Genomic DNA, 25222 nt, shown 5'->3' on the forward strand with positions numbered 1-25222 from the left:
CTGGATACCTTTTTCTTTTTCTTGTTTAATTCCCTTGATAAGTAGGTAGAAACATTTCATAAATATGTTGCATCATGAAAATGAGAAAAAGAGAAAGAAAAGTATCTAATCAAGTGTGAGTGAGGTTTAACATAGTAATAGGATGTATGGGCTATAGTAGGCCTGTCAGCGGGTCGGATCCGGGTCGGATCCGCCAGAATCCGATCCGATCCGATTAACTTTTAATCTGAATCCGAATCCAAATCCGATTATTGAAAATCCGATTATACGCGATCCGATCCAATCCGTTTTACACGGATATCCGATCCGAATAATCCGATCCGATCCGTTTTTTTTTTAGCCAGCCATAAAGTCAAGAAAATACCAATTATAAAAAAAACATAGTAGCTTTTTATAATGAAAAGTTCATCTTGATGTTCTGACTTTCCTAAGGCAAAACATTTAGGCAAATCATCACCAATGCAAAACATAACATCATTTCAAAACATCTTTTCAAAACAAAACATCACAATTTCTCCCCTTGTGATACAATCAAAAATACAACAAAGAAAAACTTTTTAAAAAAAATATTCAATTCCAGCAGACTAAAAGTGAAATTGAAAGATATCTAGCATGTTTGACTAGCAACATCAAAATTGGAAACAAGTCTATTTCATTACACATGCTAAACATATGTTCTCGGATTTTGAACGTACAAATCAAATCAAACAATACTAAGCTGAGCAGTCTAATTCAAAGCTTACAAGCCTAACCCAGCTCAATAACTCAACCTGATCATATCCCAGATAGAGTACAAAAGTCACTGTTGCATTCATGGTGTAAAAACAACTCAAAAGATGTCACCAGGTTTTGAGAGACAATGGAGCATCATTACAAAGCAACAAACCAATCACTTGGTTGCAAATTAAACGGTGATGTGATTCAGTTTCACTATCACCAATCATGTCCAACTCAAAAAGAATAATTCCATCATTGATAATGGGTCTATACAGAAAAAATTTCATCATCATCATGATCACCAACGAGATCCTCTGCCCATTCTCCAATCAAGTGAGTAGATTTTGTAACACTCTCAGCCATAAAATTGAGATCTCAGAACTCTACCATGTAATGTAACACTCATAGCAGTCAGATAGATACCAACCCTAATGAATCAGTCCCTACAGAAGCTTCAGTCCACCTGTTACATCATCAACCATTTCAGCAGGTCCTGCACATGCATGAGCATGAGAATTAGTCCAATGCTAATCAGAAGAGTGACATAATTTTCAAATCAATGACACATTACCCTGTTTGGATGTTATTATTATTTTTTTTAATGCCTTTCTTTTCATATCAACCTTTAATTGCTTAATTTGCAAATAAAGCACATCAGTAATGAAGAGAATTCCAACTTCTCAAGTCAATGCATTTAACTCCATGTACAAAACCATATAATATCAAAGAAAGGTCGGTGGATAATATGCTAGAAATAAATGTAAGTGTTGTTGCAACTTGCAAGTATTGAATGAAAAAGACTTGGCAGACAATGTGAGGGTATAACAGAACATAGTTGACACAAAATTGAGAAAAAAAAATTGCACATTGCTTGAAAGCTAATCCAAATTTATAGACTTGTTTTCAACATAAAAACTTTTCAATGTAAATCTTGATAACAATAATTAATCCTACAAATTTCTAGGCCTCTAAAATTCTCAATCAATTTGCCACTCATCCAATACTTATTCACAGCTCAATCCAAGAATATCAAGCTCCAAGAAGAAAAGTTATGTAACCACATTTCACCACAAGCAGTTCTAGTAAGAGATAATTAAAGCTATATACTCACGATTCTTCCAAGTCAATAACTTTAATAGCAACCACTTTGTTAAGCTCATTATCAAACCTGCAAATCAAGAAAGCTATTACCTTAATATGCAAACAGATTATCAAATTATGTCGGATACGAATTTCATAGATCACTATAAAGGCATGGGACAAGCCCCATAATCTGAACCATATTTACCCATCTACTTCAAGTGATTCGATTCAATTCAATCCATCTACTCATGTCAGCATTCTTCTACATCTGCAATTTGAAAATAATGTGACATTAAGATATTCATAGAACTAAACTAAATAACATCTAATTATTTAAAAATTTCAATATTTCACTTCTATTTTTGGTTGATTCAATCCAATCATTGCAAGTGATCAAGACCTCCACAATATCTGGAAGTAATGAAGCACGTGTCTCATCAATCACCCTACCTCCTACACTAAACTCCGCCTCTGATGCAACCGTAGTAGCAGGAACACTTAAAACATCACGAGCTATCCTTGCCAAAGTAGGAAATTTTGCTTTATTCACTTTCCACCAATGTAGAATATTGAAGCTCTCATTACTTGGAAACACCAACTCCTCCAAGTATTGCTCCACCTCTGATTTTTGACAGGCATGAATGTTAGAAGCATGTTCTTGGGCATACCACGTATGAAAAGCGGCCAAACTTTCTTGTTTCGAAGAACCGACAAGCAACTGACTACCACTTGAGCTACTATTTTCAGAAACAAGTGCAATGCTACTCATAGAATCAGAAGAATCACTCCTATACTCATAAAAAAGATCAACAAAACCATTACGGACCCTCTGAATATGCTTATTAGCATCAGCACCATAAATAAGCCCATAGTAGTATTCCACCAAGTCCATTTTAAATCTCGGATTAAGAACCACTGCAATTGCTAACACCAAAGAACATTCTTCCCAATATTTTTGAAATTTCATTCTCATTGGACCAGCCATCAATTGAATGCAATCATACTCACTTTGCTCCCATTTTTTCATTTCAAGTTGAATAAGACAAATATCGGGAAAAAACACATTTGAAGTAGGAAAAGTGGTACCACTAAAGTGAGATGTAGCATCAAAAAAAATCTTCAAACACCCACAAATCACATTTGCTACATTCCACTCATCCTCAGAAGGATTGTGCTTATATTGTTTGTCAATTTGGCCTAAGCGGTGGAATGCAGTTTTCAAATCTAATGCAGCTTCAAGCATTGAATAAGTGGAGTTCCATCTGGTAGGAATATTCATGGGGACTTTCTTTTTATGATGTAACTTAACATGATTCACTGCAACATCAAATTTTTGTTTTCCATAAGGAGACCTCCCCAAATATCTCACACTTTCTCGGATTTTTGAAATAAGACTCCCAATCACCTTCAAACCATCCTGAACAACTAAATTCAATATGTGCGCGCTACAATGCACATGAAACAATTGTCCACCCAAATGTAGTAATCCTTGGTCATGTAGCCATCGCTTTAAGAGTCTCACCATGACATCATTACTCGTCGCATTATCAACTACCATTGAAAACAACTTCTTATCTATGTTCCACTCTAAAATTAGATCTTTGATAAAGCTAAACAAATGGTCTCCATCATGCAGGTAATCAATGCGTCTATAAGCAAGGATTTTCTTCTTTAACTCCCAATCATTAGTCACATAATGGGCAGTCAAACATGTATAGGCAAAATTCTGGAGGTCTGAAGTCCATATATCAGTTGTTAAGGTGATCTTAGAAGAGAGTTCATCCAAAAATTGATATAACTTGGCCTTTTCTATTTCATAAACATCAAGGGCATCCGCTCTAACAGTGTTACGAGACACAAGTTTGAACATTGGTTGAAGATTATTGCAAAATATTTCAAAAAACTCATGCTCAGCCATGTTAAAAGGATAATTATGCTTGATTATCATCCTAGAAAAATCCATACGACTTCTCTCTTGATCGAATTTAAAAGTTGCAGCCTTAAGAGTAGATTCAGAAGCAGCCTTACTTGCATTCCTAGGGACATTTGGCCCTTTAAGTACTGGACATTTCTTTGACAAATGATTTTTTAAATGACTAGTCCCTTTCCTACTCTCTCCAACAAATTCCCTATTGCAATGCTTACATCTAGCTATGTCATTTCCACTAGGTCCTTTAAATTTGACAAAGTCATCCCATACCTTCGAAGTTAGTTTTCGAATCCTCTTTGTGGATCCTTGAGATACATCGTCATCCAACTCGGCATCATCAGGAATAATAGGTTCACTATAATCCGAAGACATCTCCAATAGCAACTGCAGACAAGCACAAAACAGTGTGCACCAAACACTTCAATTTGGAAATTATATAGATTTGTGTGCATGTGATCAATCTACTGAAGGGGAGAGGGGGGGGGGGGGGGAAATGAAGTTCAAGCTAATTCACAACCCACACCCCATTTCGTCTCTATAAATCCAACACCAAACATAGCATAACTGAAATAAATTAATTTGGAAATTACTATCCAAAAGTCAACAGAAAAATTTACTCTTAGATTCATAATGGAATAAGACTTCAAAGCAATTGAGCCATTGATGTTATATATATTGAGTAACTCAAAAATCTTACCTTTTGATAAAATTCAATGTATAAAGAGAAATAGAGAAATTGATGTATTATTGATTGATGATATTGTTATCTATTACAAATGGTGAGGGGCTCCTTATATAGGAGATGTAGTGGAGTAGGTGGTAGTAGGTGGTAGTGGTAGGTGTGTAGTAGGTGGTGGTAGGTGGTGGTAGGTGTAGTAGGTGATGGTAGGTTTTAACAGCCCCCCGCAAACTCAAGGGGGATAGGAACTAACCAACTTGAGTTTGGAGAGAGTAACAAAAAAAGAAAATAATCTGAAAAATAAAAAATGGATAGGAGACACTGTATGGTCGTGTCAGACCGTTGTAGAAGACTGTATGGTTATGGCAGACCGATGTAGAAGACACTGGCTCGTGTTGGACCGATGTAGAAGACAGTTTATGGGGTCATGTCGGACCGTTGTAACAGACAATGTTGTGACAGTTGTTGTGACAGTTTACGGAGTCTTGCTGGACCCTTGTAGAAACTAACCGGAATCAATGTCGGGACAGTTTACAGAGTCTTGTCGGACCCATGAAGGAGCTAACCGGAATCAGTGTCGGGACAGTTTACAAAGTCTTGTCGGACCCCTAAAAAGTCGCACCCTCAAAAGGTGTGCCCAATCTATCAAAAGGCGTGCCATCAAAAGGCGTGCCCAATCTATAAAAAGGCGTGCCATCAAAAGGAGCGCCCATGTTGTCGTCGAGCGCCGAGCGACGCATGATGCGCGTGTCTGCCTTGGCTATTTAACCAAGGTTGAGGCGGAGGCTGTGCAAACCAGTCTGAAACTGCCGAACATTTGCATTCTGAAATACTCTGTAAACACTCTGTAACAAATCCTTCTCTGAAAGTACCAGTCGGAAATCGCTGCTTCGCTGAAACACTCAGCAACCCAAAAACATGGCTTCTTCTTCCCGTCCAGCTACCCAGAACATGGCCTCCTCTTCCCGTGGTCTGCTCACGCTCTTTCCAGACCTGAACGAATCCACAAGAGAAATAACTGGTGCGGTGGCCAGTGAACCTCAACCAAACACCTCTGGTTTTGCTCCGTTGAACTTTTCGATGCGGTCTGTGGAGCAAAAAATGGCGGTGCAAACTGATATTGAGGCCAATCAGTATACTTTGAAGTCATGTGTGGAGACCATGACGGCGGTCACAAACTTGTCGCACCGGCTTCAGAGTAGGACAAATGAGTTGCAACAGTTAAACGCCCAACTGGCTCTGCTCCAACGCATGTATAAGGATGCGCGAGCAGAGATAAGTGTGCTAAAGGCGGAAAATAAGGAGCTGAAGCGGAAGGCCACCGTGATGTTCCGATTTGGAGGACCGCCATATGCTGCAGTGGAGGAGCAGGGAGTAGTGATCGTGCCCAGTGGAGTAGGAAACACGGAGGCAACACCGTCAAGGGCCGCCCAGGACGGAGGCAAGAAGAAGAGACCGGCGGCAGAGTAGAGAAGAAAATAAATAAAAAGAAGTGATTTTGAAATCAAACGGAGGAGAGAGAGGGGACAAGCCCATGTGATAAAGTGGAGAGAGAGGGTGTTATAGTATAATAAAAAAAAAAGATATATATATATATATATAATAAAGAAAGTTGGAGAGAGTGGGAAGCATAATAATGAGTCATGAGTCTGAGTTCAACAAGGGGCAGTGCTTTATAATAAGAAAAATAAAGGTGAGGTAGTGGATGTGTTTGGGAACTGCGTGTGAAAGAGTGTTCAGTCTGGGGCAGTCAATGGTCAAAACCCAGAATGTGTGTGCACGGTGTTGTGTGTAGGTAGTATCCATGCATGCTGGGTCTGTGTATGATCAGAGAGAGAGTGCCGTGGGTGTGTGTAGCTCCAAGCATTTTTGCTTTCTGCAGTTTATCGTCTTGTACATCAACAGCTATGATCTCAGAGGCACCAAATGCCCGTGCTATCTGCAAACAACTAGAACCAACACCCCCAATGCCAATCACAGCAACGGTATCCCCAGGACGAACCTCAGCTGCATGAGCCATAGCACCATATGCGGTAAAAACTGCACATCCCAAAATAGCAGATTCTGTATACGGCAATGTGTCGGGTAGAATGCACAAACCATGTGCTGGCACGACACAAAAATCAGCAAGGCCACCCATGCACACAACACACCCAGCACAAACACACATAGACACACGGGTTAGGGGGAAGAAGACACACACCCTCATAACAAATACACACACCCTCATAACAAATACAGCAACAACAGCAGCAATTACTCGGACTCGGAACGCAATCTGGTATGCTACAACAATCTAAGGTTCCGATGCAGCAACAAACCCAGCAGAGTTCTGCAATTTTATTGCCAACCCGAGGTCAATAGTCACAACTAGAACAACCAGCAGCAGCAGCATAAATAGGTGGTGTCGGACATCTCTGATGAAATGTTGCCGCCGTTGATGGCGAAGAACTCGAAGCTATGTGTAGAAAATTCCAGCGGGCAGCGAAGGCAAAGTTGCCGGCCGGCTGCCCGCCGGTGAGAAAACAAATACAGGCCTAAATCTTATAGCTCTGATACCATGATAAAATTCAATGTATAAAGAGAAATAGAGAAATTGATGTATTATTGATTGATGATATTGTTATCTATTACAAATGGTGAGGGGCTCCTTATATAGGAGATGTAGTGGAGTAGGTGGTAGTAGGTGATAGTGGTAGGTGTGTAGTAGGTGGTAGTAGGTGGTGGTAGGTGTAGTAGGTGGAGTAGGTGATGGTAGGTTTTAACACCTTTCTTTGGTTTTAAGAACATTTCACTACTCAAACAAAAAAGACATTTCCACTGATTGAATTTGTCAGAATATTCCTTCTAAGAAGAACATCTCCAATAGCAATTTTGTTCAAAAAAATCCAGTAAGTTTTCTCAATTAAGAATTACATATGTTTTCACCCTCAAAGTTAGAATTCTGGATCGGTCATTGTGTGGGTAGATATAAAAAAATCAAAACAATGAAGACCCAATTGAAGAGCAAAAGAGAAAGGAACCGGGTTGGACATAGAAAACCATGAATCACTCTAACAAGTATATATGATATTACATTCAAACAAACAACCCAAAGTACCCATCAAATAACAAATATATAGAGTCTCAAAAACATCCAAGAAAATGTTTCAGAATTGATTTTCCATTAAAACAAACAAACCAGACCTCTTATATAAAGGAGAAACACAAGGCAGTACAGAGTAGAAGAATACCTAGATCAGAGAAGTCGGAGAAGAAGACGAAGAATAAGTATTAAGGGTAAGAGATCAACTCCTTCCCAGTATTAAAGGCTAAGATATCAAACACAAACGGATCAGAGAGCTCAACGAAGAATACCTAGATCATAGAAGTCGGTGAAGAAGACGATGACAAATAGATTTGATACTGACCAGAGAGCTCACCAAAGAATACCTAGATCAGAAACAGCATAGGGCTCGATTTGGCTAAGTTCATCGGCATCAATCGCAGCAGGAAGAGACTATGAGAGAGAGAGAGAGAGAGAGATTTGATTATGAGAGAGATCTAGGTTTTGTTTGATGAGAAATGATGAAGAGACGATGAGATGAGAGATCTGATTTGGTTTTTGAGAATTCACTGTAATCGGATTGGGCAAACAAATGGACCGGATCGGATTTATCCGAATCCGATCCGTTTTTAAATCGAGCTATGCGGATACGGACTAAATAGATATTCGGATTCGGATATGTTTAAACGGGTCGGGTAAATCGGGTCGGATTCGGATCAGATTCGGGTTATACCCAATCCGTTGACAGGCCTAGGCTATAGCAGATAAATTGTGGATGGAAGCACGGGTGAAGCAAGGATTTGATTTTAAGGTTTCATACAAAAGCATAAATAGTAAACGAAATAAACTATATCCAGTAAAGCATGAATGATGAAATGTAATTGGTTATAATGTAGGAGACCTTCATATTAAACTAGTTATAATGTTTTTGCACTATACCATATAAAAGCCTTTCTAAAATCAAAGGGGGCCAAGGAAAATATCCGTTGAATGTAATGTTAGAAAGTAGGTCCTATATATATATACAGGAGTTTTAAAATCACCCCTATCTTCACCCTTGGATGGAAGGGTATGGGAAAAAAATTGGTGGTTAAACCTTTCCTTCCCTTCCCCTTGAACATGTTTATTTGTAGGAATGGGGCAGGGGTGGGGTTTGTGGTATCACATTCTCACCCCATTCCTTGATAGAGTAGGTGTGGGAAAAGTGGGGGCGATGATAGGAGCACAAGGAGGTGACAAGGTAATTTGCCACCTGTAGGAGGGGTGGTACTAATGAGAGATGATATGATATATGAGGGAGAATGATTATGAGTGATGAGAGGTAAAAAAAATTGAAGATGAGAGAGAAAGAGATGAAAAATGAGAGATATGTTTATGTTTTGGTGTTTTAATTTCATTATATTTAACAAATTAAATTATGTATAAATGTATACACATAAAAAGGTATTTTCTTGTCGAGGTGGGGTGGGAATCTTGTAGGTGGGTAAAGAGGTATTTTCTTAAAAATATATTTATTGTTACTCTCTTTGAATACTAGAAGATTCCCGAAGTTCTAATAACGCATCATTACCCACCTATTTTCTTAATAAAATATTTAATGCTACATTATTAGATGAAAATAGGTGGGTAATGATACAATACTAGAAAAGTTCTTGAATCTTGTAGTATTCAAAGGATAGTACCTTGATTGTGTTAATTCTCGAGTTCCTCATGTGAATAGAACAAGGATTAAGCTACTGGGTACTTTTGAATTGTGACTGCTGCAGTTGTAAACTATTCTCTTATTCATTTTCCAAGTTTGTTGACAATTCCAAAGTTTTTTTTTTCTTTTTTTTGATTTCATCTTGGCCTCTCCCTATTGTTTTAAAGGAACTTGCACAAGATACACTTATGTTGGAATTGGCACGAGATCGTGCAGTGGCTGCAACTCAAGATTCTCAGGCCAAGGCATCCTCTTTGACTAATGCAGCTGTGGGTGCTTCTCTTGGAGCCGGTCTTGGTATCATCCTAGCTGTTGTCATGGGCGCAGCATCTGCCCTAAGGAAACCATGATATCCAAAACAGTTTTGGTCCTTTGTCGTCCAATGGCATATCCGCCAGATGTATAATGAGTCAGCTAAAAAGGTTTTATATCTGTGTTCTGTTGGTGTATGTGATTTTAATCTTACTAGATTATAATTATTTTTATCTGTAGCAGATGACCTACCTTCCATTTATTCATTTTGTTAATAGACCAAACGTTGACCTACTTTTATAAGATTTTTTCTTAATGTCTATTGTAGGTTCAGTTCTCTGCTAGCATGGAGAATTTAATTATGAAGTTAAAGCCACACCTAGAGTAGGTGAGTTTCAGAAAACATCAAATGTAATTATTATTCGTGGCTAAAATTTATATTTCTTTATTGCATGAAAAATTATTAAATATTCTCGAAATAGCTCAGGCTAATCATGTGCATTGTTTACATTGTTACTTCTGCCTAATTAGAAATCACAGTTACAAATCACAATAAGTGAATTAGTATTAGTTGTCTCAAAGTACTTAACAAAGGTGAGTCCTGTAAACTTTTTCGTTATGTGATTGATTTGGAACAAAAACTGAAAAATAGACTTGCCTCTCGGTCCAGTGGCCTTGAGGCCTGTTGACCCGTGAAAGAAATATGATTTTGACACTGAAGTTTCATTGTTAACTATATATTTTAGTTAAAAAATTATTATAAGTTGTTATATTACTCTTTTTATTTTTTTTAATAAAAAATTAAAAAATTATTAAAATAATCTATTTTCAAACGAGGTCTTAAAAAACATATAATCACAATGCTAAAACCTCTATCTGTGACCGTTTGTTTGTGTTTGTGTTTTGTTTTGTTTTTTTTGTTTTTGTTTTTTTTTTATTTTTTATAATAATTTTTTGCTCAAAGTTGTATATGAGAATTTGATGATTTTCAAATGGAAAATTACTCATAAATTTTATATGGAGAAATATTGATCCATTTAATCCTAAGAATTTTTATTTATTTATGAATTAATTAGTTCTTTTTGTTTTGGAACGTTATAATTATTTGATTTTGTGTATTTGGGTTTAAGTAAATATCCTTTTTGTGGTTCATTTTTTTAATTTTTTGATTTGTTTTTTGGATGTGAATGAAAATGTGAGGTGTCAGAAGATTTTTTTTGGGGGGGATTGATGTTGAAGTGTTGGTTGTTGAGCGTGGAACTCTACATTTTTTTTAGTGTTGATTTTCTAGTGTTATGTTTGAAACAAGTATATTAAAAAGTTTTTGTGTTACATTAATTGAGATGTTATGTTTGGAAAAAAATACATTAAGAAATTTTTTTTACAATATTATGTTGTTACATTTGAGAAAAAATACGCTAATAATTTTTTTTAGAATGTTACGTTTGATAAAAATATATTAAAGAGTTTTTAATGTTTGGATAAATTACAAATACACCCTTTAAAGTTTGTTTAAAATATGAATTGCTCCCTGTAGTTTGAAAAATTACAAATATCTTTTTGTCAGAATTTTTTATTTAACAGAATTATTTGAAAAAGTGAAATTTCTAACTGGTCACCTATATAATAATAAAATTATTTGAATTATTAATTGAAATAAAATTTTAACATTATTAAAAATTATTAATTAACTTGATGATTTATGAATAAAAATGACCTATTTGTTATAAAATTAAAAACCTTAGGGGGCATAATGTAGTTTCTAAAATCACAGGGTAATTTGTAATTTAAATAAACATCAGGGAGTGTGTTTGTAATTTACCCTTAATGTTTTATATTGAGGTGTTACTTTTAAAAAAAATACACTAATAAATTTTTTTTAAATGTTATGTTAATACATTTGAGGAAAGTACAATTTTTTTAGAATGCTTCATTATTACACTAAAGAATTTTAGTATATTACATTCGAGTATAAAGCTTTTGAAATGTTATGTTTGAAAAAAATACACTGTGAATTTTTTTGAAAATATTATGTTTAGTAATTTTAATATTATAAAAAAATTCACATTTGTTTCCATACACAAACAAATAAACGTTTATACTTGGTCTTTTATATTATTCACACTAAAATAGGACGTTTAGATTCATAAAAAAATAAAATGAAATAAGAAAACCAAACAATTCATAAAAATCACTATATAAAATTTATTATTTTTTCACCTATCAAATCCATATGATATTGGACAAATCACTATGAAGTACAATAAAATATATGAAATTTTGGGTGATTGCATGATCCAGTAACAATATATAGTGCCTGTTTGACAGAAATTATAATCAGCTTATTTCAGTTTTCAACTTAATTTAAATTATTTTGATGTATTTGGTTTAGCTTATAGCTTTTAGCTTTTTGAAAGTCAAAAATCAACTTATTCTTTGAGTGGGGCAGGAGATGCTTTAAGAATAAGTCAGAAATCAGCTTATGTTCATAGTTATAAGCTATAAGCTGTTTAGGCATAACCTATAAGCACTTTCCCACAGTTCTACCAAACAGGGCTATAATCATAAAACCCAAAAAATTACATATACTTCCCATCACAGTTTAATCCCCCAATGCTAAAATTCACATCAGGGAAAAGCAACATGATCAACCAATCAACAGGCCACATAAAGATAAAAGTACTAAGCTTGTAAATTACCTTCAAAATGGAAGGAACTAACAAAAACAAGAAACTAATGTGTAGAAAAGCTAAATTAGAGAAATCATCCGGAACAACAAGATAAAGCTCCCTTATTTTGCTTGCCGGACCCATCAACGAGGGTAACACGATTGACAGATAATTCGGCCTTGTAGGAATCAGAGTTCAAGACTCTCCTGCTGACGTTGCTGTAGATTTCACGGATAACGATCTCAAATGCTGCCGTAACATTAGTGGAATCCAGTGCAGATGTCTCGATGAAGAACAATCCTTCTTCCACTGCAAGGTTTTTGCCTTCTTCTATGCTCACTTCTCTGATATTCTCCAAATCACACTTGTTTCCGACCAGCATTCTTGCTACTGTTGTATCACAATGAACTGCATGGTTATTCCATTCAGAGTTAGTCTCACTGATTGCCAAGCACAAAAATGTATAATGACAGATTTCAGATATGAAATGTCGAAGACAGACAGAAAATGAGAGGGAAAGGAAGCTAAACATTTACGATGCTTATGATAAAATAACTTTTAGTTTCATGATCTGCAGAAGAGGTCCGTTTGAAATATCATTGTCAAAAACTCTAGATCATCTACTTATATTGCACAACTTTCTCACACAATCTTTTGAAAGTACTTTTCTGCTAAAAAATTCAAAAACAATCAAGTCTGGGATGGCTTAACCATAAAAGAACAACTTTTTTAGCGAAATGGTGAAAAGACAACTTTACCCTCACTACTTTCAAAAATCCCAGTGTCTCCACAATAATATGGTAATTTCTTAGGAAAAACAAGTTTGAAAAAACCTCGAAAAGCTAGCATCAGTTTTTTCAGATTCTAAAAAAGAAAAAGCCCTAAACTAAATAAAGGAATTTCTTTCTCTAGAACCTTCAACCTCTTGGCTCTATTAAGCCCCCTACACAGCAACTACTAGTCGCCTCAAATTGGTACACCTTTTTGAATCTCCATCCACCCAATGCATATCCTGTTTTCACCTTGTTTGTGCTCTGAATAGATTAATGCAAAGGACAATCCTTCACCCAATTTTTTGCCCTAGTTACCAATGTGATCAGCTGTTTTCAGTCAGATATGCCTTATCAAAATTTTCCCCTTGTCATTGATGTAAAAAAACAGGAAGGTAGGGGACCATGTTCCCTGTCTGTATGTAGCATCCTATTATTGCATACACCCATGAATAAGTGTATGGCTACTTTTATTTAATAGTTGAAAAATGTTGTTCAAGTAAAGAATCATCCTATATATAGTCTGTATCAGAACAAAACAAACAAACAAACAAACAAGTCATTATGTTACGTTCTGTTGTTATGCAAACAAGCAAGACAAGCCAGAGTCATGTTAACATACACCGTTGGTATGTCTCTCTAGTCTCCAGGACTTTTCTATACTACCAAAAACAAAAAGGTTTTTCGAAACCATGCCCAACAATTATCTCTTATCTTTGTATTTGAATTCTAAAAAATTTCAGCCATTGATTAGTAATATCAAAACCAGGATAAAAAAAACAAACGAGATTTCCAAAAAATCAAGTGGTTTTCATTGTTTTACTCACCAATGGAATTTGGAACTGACTTTAATTTAATACACATTATGACCCTAATACACTATTGATACCTTACCTTCTTTTTTTTTTTTTGGTATGGAACCCAAAATTTCCACTTTTGTACCATAGTTGGATCCAACGTCCAGTTTTGTATGATCTAGGATAATGTGGCGGCTGACCGATCAATATGACTTACATTTTGTATAAAAATTCCGGTAATATTTCATTTTTTTTCTAACAAAAGCTGATATTTTTGCCAATCAAGAATGCATTAGACAACCATGCCAATCCCAATTTGTAATTCAGAGCATCCAATCACGGCCTAATAATTTCCAGCACAAAACAAAGCAAAATCAAGCAATACTAATCTTTAGAATTGACCAAAATCCAGAAAAATGCACTACTTGGGGTTTCAATTTCAAAATCATTAAAACACCCAAAATGGTTATTCAAACACAAATTCAGATTCACAGCAACAATTTCAATAACAAGCAATCAAACCCACAAAACAGAACAACTAATAAATAGATCGATTAAAATAAAATCGACTTACTCTTGAGTTCATCGAGCCACCGCTTGATGCTATCGAAAGTAGTCCGGCGAGTGATATCGTAGACGACGAGAGCACCAACAGCGCCTCTGTAGTAGGCGGAGGTGACGGCGCGGAAGCGCTCTTGGCCGGCGGTGTCCCAGACCTGGGCTTTGATCTCCTTGCCATCAAGCTCCATCACCTGGGTCTGAAACTCTACTCCCACTGTGGCTTTTGAGTGCAAATCGAACTCGTCTCTCGCAAATCGCGAGAGCAAGTTCGATTTTCCCACCGCTGAGTCCCCAATCACCACTATCTTGAACAAGTACTCTTCTCCTTCTTCTGATTTCTCCATTTTTTTTTTTGGTTTGTTCGGGTTAGAGAGAGAGAGAGAGAGAGATTAAATGGAGGGAGGAAAGAGTGTTGATAATGGCGGAAAGTGGTGATGAGTTTGGAAAGGAGTGAAGTTAGCAGAGACTAACTCCGTAATTGACGCACGTCTTGATAAAAATGTTCCAAGTGTTATTCACTCGCATTTCATTTTTTTTTTTTAAATTTTTTGGAATAGAATTATTAAAAAGCTTTATATTTTTGAAAAATAATGAAAAAATATTTTTTAGTGAAAAAATTGACTGGGACCCTTACTTTTTTTTATAGTCAAAAATAAAAATATAAAAGCTTCATTTTTATGACTTAAAAAGTCGAATAAAAAATTGAAACCAATTAAAATCTAAATGCATAGTGCGAATACATACGCTTACTTAGAGAACAAGGTGAAGCAATTATTTTAAAGTATAATCTTATGAATTATTTAATATTTTTTTGAAAAAATTAGTCTAAGATCACTCTTCTACTTTTAATAATAGAAGAGATCCACAATTTTATTTTATGATGTCTAAGGTCTTTCAACCCCATACTCATATATCACAGAGAAATTTAAGAATAATTTTATCATATATCACAGAAAATATCCAAATCCTCCTCCTCGTCATCATCATCATCAACAACAACAACAACAACACTAGAACAATCAACAACAATTACAAAGGGCATCGTCGGTGTAGAAATGGATCTGACACACAAGAGACATTAAATTTGAGATTTGGCAAATCAACAATCAAAATTGAGAGAAATTTTGGATCTGTAAGAGCGTACCATGCGATTCAACAATGGAGTACTGTCGATGAGTCTGCACAAGTCCAACTCGTTCCCGCACTGGTTCAGTAACAACGCTTTGAAGTCGAAGTTAGACCTAGGGTGGAATCTAGTGGGGTAAGTTACACTAACATCGTAATAGTCCCTCGAAGCTCATTGAATCATGAAGCAGTTGGCTGGTCAATTTTTGTTTATGACTGGGATTATTGTCAGGTTAGATTCAAAAGCAAGATAAAAGTTAGCAACAGTTCACTCCATTGAGTAAATAAGCAACAATAGCAACCTATATATATATATATATATATATAAATAAATATGTGTTTTTGTGCAAAGAGAAATCAATTAATGAATAACATAAACCATGAGCACAGAATCCTTGCCTGAGAATGCTAATACTGATCAGATCTATGTTGTTTGTCAGGACGATGTGCTCACTGAATTTCTCTGGAGAGAAATTCCGAAGTGCAGAGAAATTCCGAAGTCCAGAGAAATTTGGTTAAAACACAGAGAATCCAGAATTGGAGAGAAATTTCTCTAGTGGGTGGAACGTAGAGAACCTTGCAGCTTTGATTTTTCTCAAGGGACGGTGGGTTAGCAAAGCATCGATGATCCAATTTTACTTACCATTTGTCATCATATTTGGTCTGGGAATCACCTTCGGAGAATGAACTTTCATAACGTTCTTGGCCTTATTCACCTTCCTTCTAGTAGGTTGGTTTCTTCTTGGTACTTACTTTTTCAGGAATTTGATCAAGTTGTAGCCTTATGGTGTGTACCAACTTTAGTTTAACAATTGCATGTGGATTTCATGTATGATGTACCTAAAATCACCAAAAAATACTCTGATTTGCACCATTTTGGGAATTGGATAAGACATTTTCATAGCATAGAAAATCAAAAAAAAATTGAACAAACCAGAGAAACTGGTTTGAAATTTCTCTGGATAGAAATTTCTCTGCATCGATTTGAGGGATCTTAGACATTATGAAAATATTGAATGTCCTTTATGCTATAAAATCTTAATATCAGGGACCCTAAAAAAAAATCCCCTATTTTTTTTTTTACCTTATGAATTTAAAAGTTCTATTAAAATAAAAATTATATAAAAGGTAATTACTAAATTTTTTAGAGATAAAAATTGGTTTATTTAATTATGAAATTATATATTTAAACAATCCACACTATAGAGGTTTTCGATTTTTCCTTATTTTGAAACAAACCTCACATTATGAACAAGTATGTAATACTCCAATGTAATATGTAAAAAAATTTCTTAGTGTACTTTTTCCAAACATAATACTCTAATGTAACACATAAAAAAATTCCTTAGTATATTTTTCCTAAACGTAACACTCCAATGTAACAAATAAAAAAAAAATCATTAGTATACAAAAACACTAAAATTATGCATAACACTCCAATGTAATATATACAAAAACACTAAAAAATTTATGAATGTATTTTTTTTCCCCCTAAACGTAACACTTACAGTTTGAAATTATACATTACCTAAAGCTTACTATTGAATTTTTGTACTCCTTTTGGAATGGTTTGAAGAATCCCACATTCTTTTGAAATTGTTTGAAAAATCTCACATTTTTTTTAGTTTTACATTGAAATGTTATGTTTAAAAAAAGTACACTAATGTTTCGTTTGGCAAAGCAAGTTCGGATTAAAAAGTACAAAAAAATAAAAATAAAATAGGTTAAATAAGCTAATAAAACTAAATGTCACGTTCAAATTATAATCATTTCACTTTTTTCTCACAAATGTCAAAAAAACTTTAAAAAAAAAAAGTTGCCAAAATACTTTTTAGTCCCAAACTAAAAAAGTTCAACTCCAAAAAATTAACTAAATTTTTTTTTGCCAAACGACAACCAAGGATTTTTTTATGTGTTAAATTGAAGTGTTACACTTAGGAGTTTTTTTGGAGTGTTATATTGAAATATTACGTTTGGAAAAGTATACTAATAAATTTTTTTAGACTATTACAGTTTGAAATTATACATTTGCTCAAAGTTTGCTAAGGAATTTTTGCACTATTTTAAAATGTTTTAAGAATCCCACATCCTTTTATAATATTTGAAGAATCTCATATTTCAAAGAAAAATATTTCAGACCACTAATTCCACACCACTAATAGACCACTAATGACGTATCGAACGTAGACCCCACCATTGATGTGATAATTGAGCAATGCTATATACCACTAATTTGCCATTACTAATCCCACTACTAGTGAGGTGGCAATTGAAAAAAAAAAAAAAAAACAAGGCACAAAACACATGTGGCAGTGGGTGCCACCACTAATTAGTGGTCTAAAGCATTTTTGATGATAATTTGGCCCCTTTTTTTTTTCTTTTTTTTTCTCTTGCATTGCTAGCTCATTAGATCTGGCATTAGTGCTCCAAAATTAGAGCACTGAATCAGTGTTGTTTTTCAAATCATTTTTATATTCCTTTTGAAATGTTTGAAAAATCTCACATTTCAAGTCATTTCAAATAAAAAAAAATTTCCATATAAAAATTCATTTCAAATTTGATTCCCATAGGTCATCTATTTTACCTTTCTAGCACAAAAGAAAAAAGAAGAAGAAAGAAACGTAATAGAAATAAGTGAATAACTGTAAATTTAATTTTCAAATAATATATTAAATCTACATTTTCAAAATCAATGGGATTAATTGGTTTATAAAAAAATCTTTGAGACTAAACGGATCGCATTTTCTCAATGTAGGATTCATAAATAAATTTTCCTAGATAATATATGGGGAAATAAAAAATAAAAAGTGGAGCCCACTCTTATTTATTTTGTGTTTAATTTTATGATCGTATTTTGTGTCTGATTTTGTTTTATTACCCCCTCCCTCCCAAAAAACAAGAAAGATGTTAATTTTTTTTACAGAACTACTACGTAGCTCGAATAACGTTCGGCCCGAAATGGCTCGAATCCAAAACGACATCGTTTTTGGATTTTTTTTTTCTTTCTTTTCTCTGTTCTGAAATCGAGAGGATAAAGATGATGATGAAGAAAAAGAAGAAGAGAGAAGATAGAGCTGGGGACTAACAACACATCATGAACATCAACAACCAGCAATCATAAACAAAAAAAAATTGTATATACAGATCATCAAATTTTATACACAGATCATAAAAATAAAAAAATAAAAAAAAAACCGAGAGAACATCATCATCAATACGTCATCATCAACACCAGAGAGCATCATCATTATCAACACCAGATTTCATCATCATCAACACCAGATCATCTTCTTCATCTTCTCTCCTTCTTCATCTATACACACACATAATATATATGAGAGAGAGAGAGAGAGAGCACCAGATCTGCGTGATGATGCTCAAATATCTATATATATATATATACACACACATACACATCTCTATATATATATATGAGAGATAGAGAGAGGGCTGCCCACCGATAGAGAGAGAGAGAGCCACCAATCGGCCAATCGGCGCTACCATCATCGCCATCACCGTCTTCTTTTTCTCTTCCTCCCCCTTCTCTCCATATTTTCTCCTCTTCTCTCTTTCTCGCATCTTCTCTCTTTCTTCTCTGTTTCAGAGAGGGAAGGGAAAGAAAGAAGAAGAAAAAGAAAAAAAGGAATACCCAACACGACGTTGTTTTGGGTATTTGAGCCAATTCCAACCAATGGTTTTCGAGCTACCAAGTATTATCTATATATTAAATCAAAATAAAACAAAATTCTTTCATTTTATAACATTTGGTACGCATTTTATAATTTTATATACTAAATATAATATTAAAAAAAGGGAACAGCTCGGACTGGACGGTGCTGTTCGGCCTGTGGGGGCCCACTACGGGTTTCGTTTTGATAATCTGAATCGTTCAATGTATAAAAATCGTCAGTACTATATGTCATAAAAAATTACGTTGATCGGATATCGATAGCAAAGTGATCAAATTAGTTTTATATTAAAAAAATGAACGGTGAACAAATTAACGGTTGACAAAAAATTGATCCAATGCGATAGTTATTGATATCCAATTAACTTGATTTTTTAGAAGCACATAGTACTCGACGAGTTCTACACATTGAACGGTTTGAATTATTAAAACAGAATCCATAATAAACCTCCACAAACTGAACAATACCGTCCAATCTGATTTTGAACAGGAGACAAGCTACGCCCTAAAAAAAAAAAAAAAGCGTGGGTTTGTGCAAAAAAAAAGTTTGGGAGGATGCTTTTTTTTAAGGTTATACTCTTGAAAAAAGTGCAAGCAAAGCTTTGGATCTGATAAATTTGGTCAAGGTTTTGTGCTTTTGAGATTTGTTTATTTTAAAGTAGTTGTTTTTTAAGTTTATTTATTTATTTTTGATATTGACAGGTAATAATGTTCTACGCGGACTCTTAGGTCAATGGCCGATGGTTATTATGGCTGTCAAAGTTATTTCTCAAAATTGTCATTTCAATAATATGTCAAAATTCTAAAGCTTTGTTTGGTAATGGCCGTGCTTCATACCCCCAATGGGGTCGACCCTCAGCGATGTGACGTCGTTTTATTCACTGAAATAAAAAATAATAATAATAATTTTTTTTTTGGACCAATCATCTTTTTTTTTTAATTTGATTAGATTTTTTTTATATATAGAAATTGGAAACAAACACTTATTTGGTATATTATTTTTATTTTAAAAAATACTGAAATTGATTGAAATTTTTTCAAAATTAAAAAAATAATAGTTTCACTATTTTTCAAATCAGTTTTCATTCTCTCTTCTTTTTCACATCACTTCCAAACCTTCGGCCCTGCAAGCCTCTGACAACCTTCAACTACCTTTTGGCGGCCATCTATGAACTTTAGCCACCCCTTCACACTATAGCAACCACCTCCAGCTATCCCTATCATTAGCCACAATATTTGTCTACTCTTTAGTGCCAATTACCACCTCAAGTAGCTTATGTCATCTCCAACAGTACATCAAACCCTGCATTAGATTTGAAATTTGATGAAAAAGTCACTGTTTGTGTCTCCAATGGTTTCACCAAATTGATATCAAAATGAGAACAGAACAAAATTTTTATCAAATTGAGAACAAGCTCGCGATTTTAGTATTTCACTATGCTATAACGTTGGGGTGGGCCAACCGATCAACCAGCCGGATGTTCGGCCGGTTGACCCACCGATTGACCGGTTCCCTCAATTCTGCACACTGTTCATTTTTTTGGAACAGGTTCACACAGGTGCGAACTGGTTTATTTTGAGGAACAGGTTCAAATAGGTGTTACTGTTGCTTCTGTTAAGAATTTCCAGCTTGTGGCTGCTGTTGATCCGTCTCACAACATGCCAACTGCAGAGCAAGAAAAGGTAATTTACAGTTTGGAAAGATTGGAAAGACATCTTCACCATGGATTATTGATATCCATTCTCCGCCTTCCAAGCTTTTGCAATCTGCTTGAGCAGCTTCAACACAAAATCAACCTGTGAATAATGCTATTATCCATATGGAACATATCTGTTGTTGAGCATGATCATAATTTTATGCCTTTTAACTGTTATCTTAATTTTGGCATTATGGGTATTTAATGTACCAAGATCAATGATTTATATGCTTTTAGCTGCATTGGTTTGTTGTGATTTGTCTTGAAATTGGTTTTTACTCACATCATGTCAGGTATTCTTTTTCACTGTACTTGTATATTTTGAAAGCTCTGTAATGATTCATCAAAGAAATAGTAAAAAGAATTGCGAACAAAAAGGGAGGGACACAAAAAAAAATTTCGTAGCCTTACCGGTCGACCCACCAGACGACCTTTCCCTTTTGATGCACACCGTTGGAGCAAGCCATATCAGATTGAGAAAATAAGCTATTTTTTACTTAGATTTGGTAAAAAAAAGTAAGGCACCGTTGGAGATGCTCTTACCAAACTTTTTTAAAAATATATATTTTGTATATCAAATAGGCTTTTGTTTTTGTCTTTTACAAAACAAACAAACAAACAAACAAAAAAATAAAAACTTATTCCTTGTTTTTTTGTAAACATGAAACAAAAATAGGAAATAAAAAATTATTTAGCATTATCAATACTTAAATTATAACATTCTCAAATTTTATGTCGTGGGCCAAATTTTTTCATTGCCCATCAAAAGGAAATGGGCCGAATTTAGCGACACGTTTTTCCCCTCTCTAATTGGCTCACAAATTATTTTCAAGTTTGACATTTTATGAAAAAAAAAATGAAGGGCAAATTACCACAAGTCCTCTTTGGAAAGTATGCATATTATTTAATTTCAAAACTTTTTAGATAGACTCAAAAGTCCTATATTTATTTATTTTCTCCTCTTTTCTCTATACCTTACTTTTTCTCTTTATCTTTCTCTAATAACAGTGGCGATAACGACCATGACCACGACTACGCCCACGCCTTCATTCTTTTCTTTCTCTTTCTAATCTACAATCATCGGCGACCACCATTGATTGGGGTTTACGGGCAACCACCGAGTACTAACTCCTTGCTTCGTGCTTGTCGACGACAAAAGAGATGAGTTTCGAGAAAGAAGATGAGTAGATCTACTCAAATTTGAGTAGATCTATGTTAGATTCAGTTATATCTAAACCAAAAAATAATTGTTGGAATACAAGTATTTCTCTATATTTGTCTCTTTTCTTCGATCTCTCAGTTTTAATACTTTGTCTATACTACATATTTTTATTTTTTTGTTATAATGGAGAAAATTTCAAATTCTGAACAAGTTATTTTCGAGTTTTAGTTATAGGCGGTGAAAATTATAAAATTTTACAGTTTCAAATTTTTTTTTTTTTTTGTTGAAATGAATCATTCTTTAGAATTGTAAAATTTTACAGTTTCATAACATGTGTTTTTAGTTTGATTAATAACAATAAATACTTAACAGAATCATACTTTGAAACTGTAACATTTTACAATTTCAAAACTTACTTTTCAGTTTGATCAATATTGAAAATTATTTGCTTAAACCCTACAAAAATTGAAAATAATATTTTTTTTTTCTTTTATTGTTGCTGATTGTTGTTCTTAGGTTTTTTTTTCTTCTTTCAGTTTATCAATATTTAGCACATTTTGCTATGTTTTTTCATTTCAATTTATCAGTTTATTTTTTTATTTTTTGAAAATATTCTAGACATTCTGGTGAGTCTTTGACGTTATTATTGATGTTCAACGAACATTTTAGACATTCTGACAACTTCCGGTGACGTTCAAAACATTCCTACAATACTCCAGCAAATTTCTGGTGATATTCTAGTGACTTTCCGGGGGACGTTGAACATTCCGGCGAGTCTTCGATGTCCGTCTGACAGAAATCTGGTGTTAATGGGATGTAGTAGCATCTTTTAAAAAAAAAAAAGAAAAGCTAACAATTAAAAATATATAGGACTAATTGGTGCAAATATTTTGTTTTGGGACTAAATGAATTTTGAACTTTGTGTATGAGACTTATAAGTAAGTTCCCCAAAAAATAAATAATATTTGCATAATGGAAGATGTTATATCATATCAAAATGTAGTTTTTAGTATTTAGGGTAAATTACAAACACATCCTATGAGATTTATTTAAATTATAAATTACCCATTGTGGTTTTAGAAATTACATTATGTCCTCTAAGGTTTTTAATTTCATATCAAATAGTTCTTTTTATTAATAAATTATCAAATAATTAATAATTTTTAATAATGTTAAAATTTTATTTCAATTAATAATTCAAATAATTTTATTATTGTATAGGTGAACAGTTATAAATTTTAGTTTTTACTTTTTCAATTAATTTTGTTAAATAAAAAATTCTGACAAAAAAATATTTATAATTTTCTTAATTATATAGAACAATTCATATTTTAAACAAATTTTAAAAAATGTATTTGTCATTTACTCTAATATTTATTACTTGGACTCTTGAAAGAACCTTGATAATGCCATCTTTTTGTTCGGTTTGGTTTGCATAAATGTCCAACTTTGCTTCGATATGCTTACTTATTAACGTGGAGTTTAAATTTTATTACTACAACATTCATTACCATAATTGTATTAGTTTATGATATTTATTTACAAAAACAAAAAAAAATGAATGATAAATACTATTTGAAAACTAAATTATTCATATATTTCAGGAGACAAATGTAATAAATTATCGGGAAATGCATGAGACCCCCAGTGAGGGTGCTGGGGTCTCTTCCTATCGGCCAAAAAAATTATTATTTTTTTTTTTGATTTTCAGTCAATGGCAGCGTGTCACGTCACTGGGGTGCCATTGGGGGTCAGAAGCATCACCGTAAATTATTGTAGTTATAATTATCGAATCGACTTGATTTTTTACATGTATAATTTATATATTATGATTTAAAAAATAAATTAATCAACTTAATTTTTTATATATATATAACTTAAAAAATAAATTATTTAAATTATGAATTTAAACGCATGATAGATCTCCCAAGACCAAACAACACGTCTAATTTGTAAAGTGGAGAGAATCTAGTTGCTCTACGAATAGGAGTTGCATAAAAGATGGAAAAAATGGAATATTCCTTATCCATTCAATGTTCATAAGATGATATGCGCATAAGGATCGCTGAGTGCAAAATTGCTAATCAAACATCTATGATGGGATTTCCTATTTATTAAGAACAATATTCCGGTCATTGAGGAATTTGGAAAATTTAATCAAAATCCTTCAATTGGATTATTATTTAGTAAAAAAGATAGTTCAATAAATGGAAAATTTGGTTATAAACCCCCTTTACCTTCCTTTCATTGTTAAAAGGACTAAGAAAAAAATTATACTTTCTAAATCCCTTCATAATTATAAAATCTTACATAAAAGACAAAATTTATTATATAAATATTTTATTAGACTATTATACCCTCAATTAAATTTTCCCACATTCTCTACCCACTCTCTCCCCACCTTTTCTGTCTCTCTCCTCCCTCTCTCCCTTCTCTAACTCCTTCAAGCTTCAGATCTAGAAGCTCACACCGCCTCTGGAACTCCTGCGTCGACCTCGCCCACGCCGCCGACGTCAGATCCTCTTCCGCCGCTCCCTCCGTCGCTCCCTCCGTCGCCGACCTCAGTAGTTTTATATATATATAATTTGCGAAGATCTCGCCGACCTCCGTCGCCGTGGTACAGCTGCTTGAATCAACCTTACCGATGTTATGTCATGTGGTATCTATCTATCTCTCTCTCATTCATTACATGAGAATGAGATTATGTATGAAGGGACTTGATATATATATGTATATAGATAGATCGTTGTAATAAACAGTTTGCGGACTGCCTTACCATAGGTGGTGGTGAGGATGGTCATGTGTTGGCTGCTTTGTAAGAGTGTAGGCTTCGCCAAGTGTGCTGTGTTTATAGCTCTATGGATTTGTGCTCCAAAATATGTGTACACTGTTATGTATTTCTCCAAATATATGTATATATATATTATGTTATGTGTAAGTGTTCATCTATTTTGTCATTGTATATTTTTTCTTTTTTCTTTTTTAGCTAATTATATTAATAATTCCTACATTTTGTCACTAATTTCATTTTAATTCCTACACTTTGAACTAGTTCAATTTTAATGTTTAATTTTAAATATTGTGTCAATTTAGTCAAATTAATATTGCTGCTTAAGGTTTTGACGGAAAATGGTTATTAAGTTAGCTAAGGCTGAATCACTGATTTAAAAAAATTTATAATTTTACTTCTAAAAATATGACACACGATTGTTTACGTACATATTTTTCATAAAAACCACTAGCGAGAGAAATTATTTAAACTAAATTGATAGAAAATTATAAATTTATAATCAAAATCGAATCAATTAAAATTAGACAAGGATGAACGACAATATTATCAAATA

The 25222-nt window shown here is 33.9% G+C and overlaps 2 protein-coding genes and 1 long non-coding RNA gene across 5 annotated transcripts in view; 2 read left to right on the plus strand and 1 right to left on the minus strand.

Annotated features, from left to right (window-relative positions):
* Window positions 1-16264, plus strand: part of LOC114317939 (lipase class 3 family protein) — a 34969-nt gene extending 18705 nt beyond the window's left edge. Inside the window, exons 14-16 of one of the 3 annotated variants that reach the window (XR_014350553.1) lie at window positions 9325-9579; window positions 9738-9797; window positions 15772-16264. Coding sequence is in view for 1 of the 3 variants with exons in the window: in XM_028264741.2 (XP_028120542.2) it covers window positions 9325-9507 (183 nt within the window). In the remaining 2 variants the exon portion in view is untranslated. Of the gene's footprint in view, window positions 1-9324; window positions 9870-15771 lie in introns of those variants that run through there. The other 2 variants (XR_003648819.2, XM_028264741.2) reach the window with 2 other exon arrangements.
* On the plus strand, window positions 17-8440 carry LOC145807446 (uncharacterized). The gene is made up of 2 exons (XR_014350554.1): window positions 17-150; window positions 8210-8440. It is a non-coding gene; the product is annotated as an uncharacterized LOC145807446 (long non-coding RNA).
* Window positions 11969-14701, minus strand: LOC114317951 (ras-related protein RABA5e). Its single transcript, XM_028264756.2, has 2 exons — window positions 14220-14701; window positions 11969-12486 (listed from the first exon to the last, which is right to left on the minus strand). The coding sequence occupies exons 1-2, from the start codon at window positions 14548-14550 to the stop codon at window positions 12173-12175; spliced, it is 645 nt and encodes a 214-aa protein (XP_028120557.2). The 5' UTR covers window positions 14551-14701; the 3' UTR covers window positions 11969-12172.
* Window positions 16265-25222: the final 8958 nt, after the last annotated feature.

This window comes from Camellia sinensis, chromosome 14, assembly GCF_055761805.1.
Source record: "Camellia sinensis isolate YWXY chromosome 14, ASM5576180v1, whole genome shotgun sequence".
Classification (NCBI taxonomy): domain Eukaryota; kingdom Viridiplantae; phylum Streptophyta; class Magnoliopsida; order Ericales; family Theaceae; genus Camellia; species Camellia sinensis.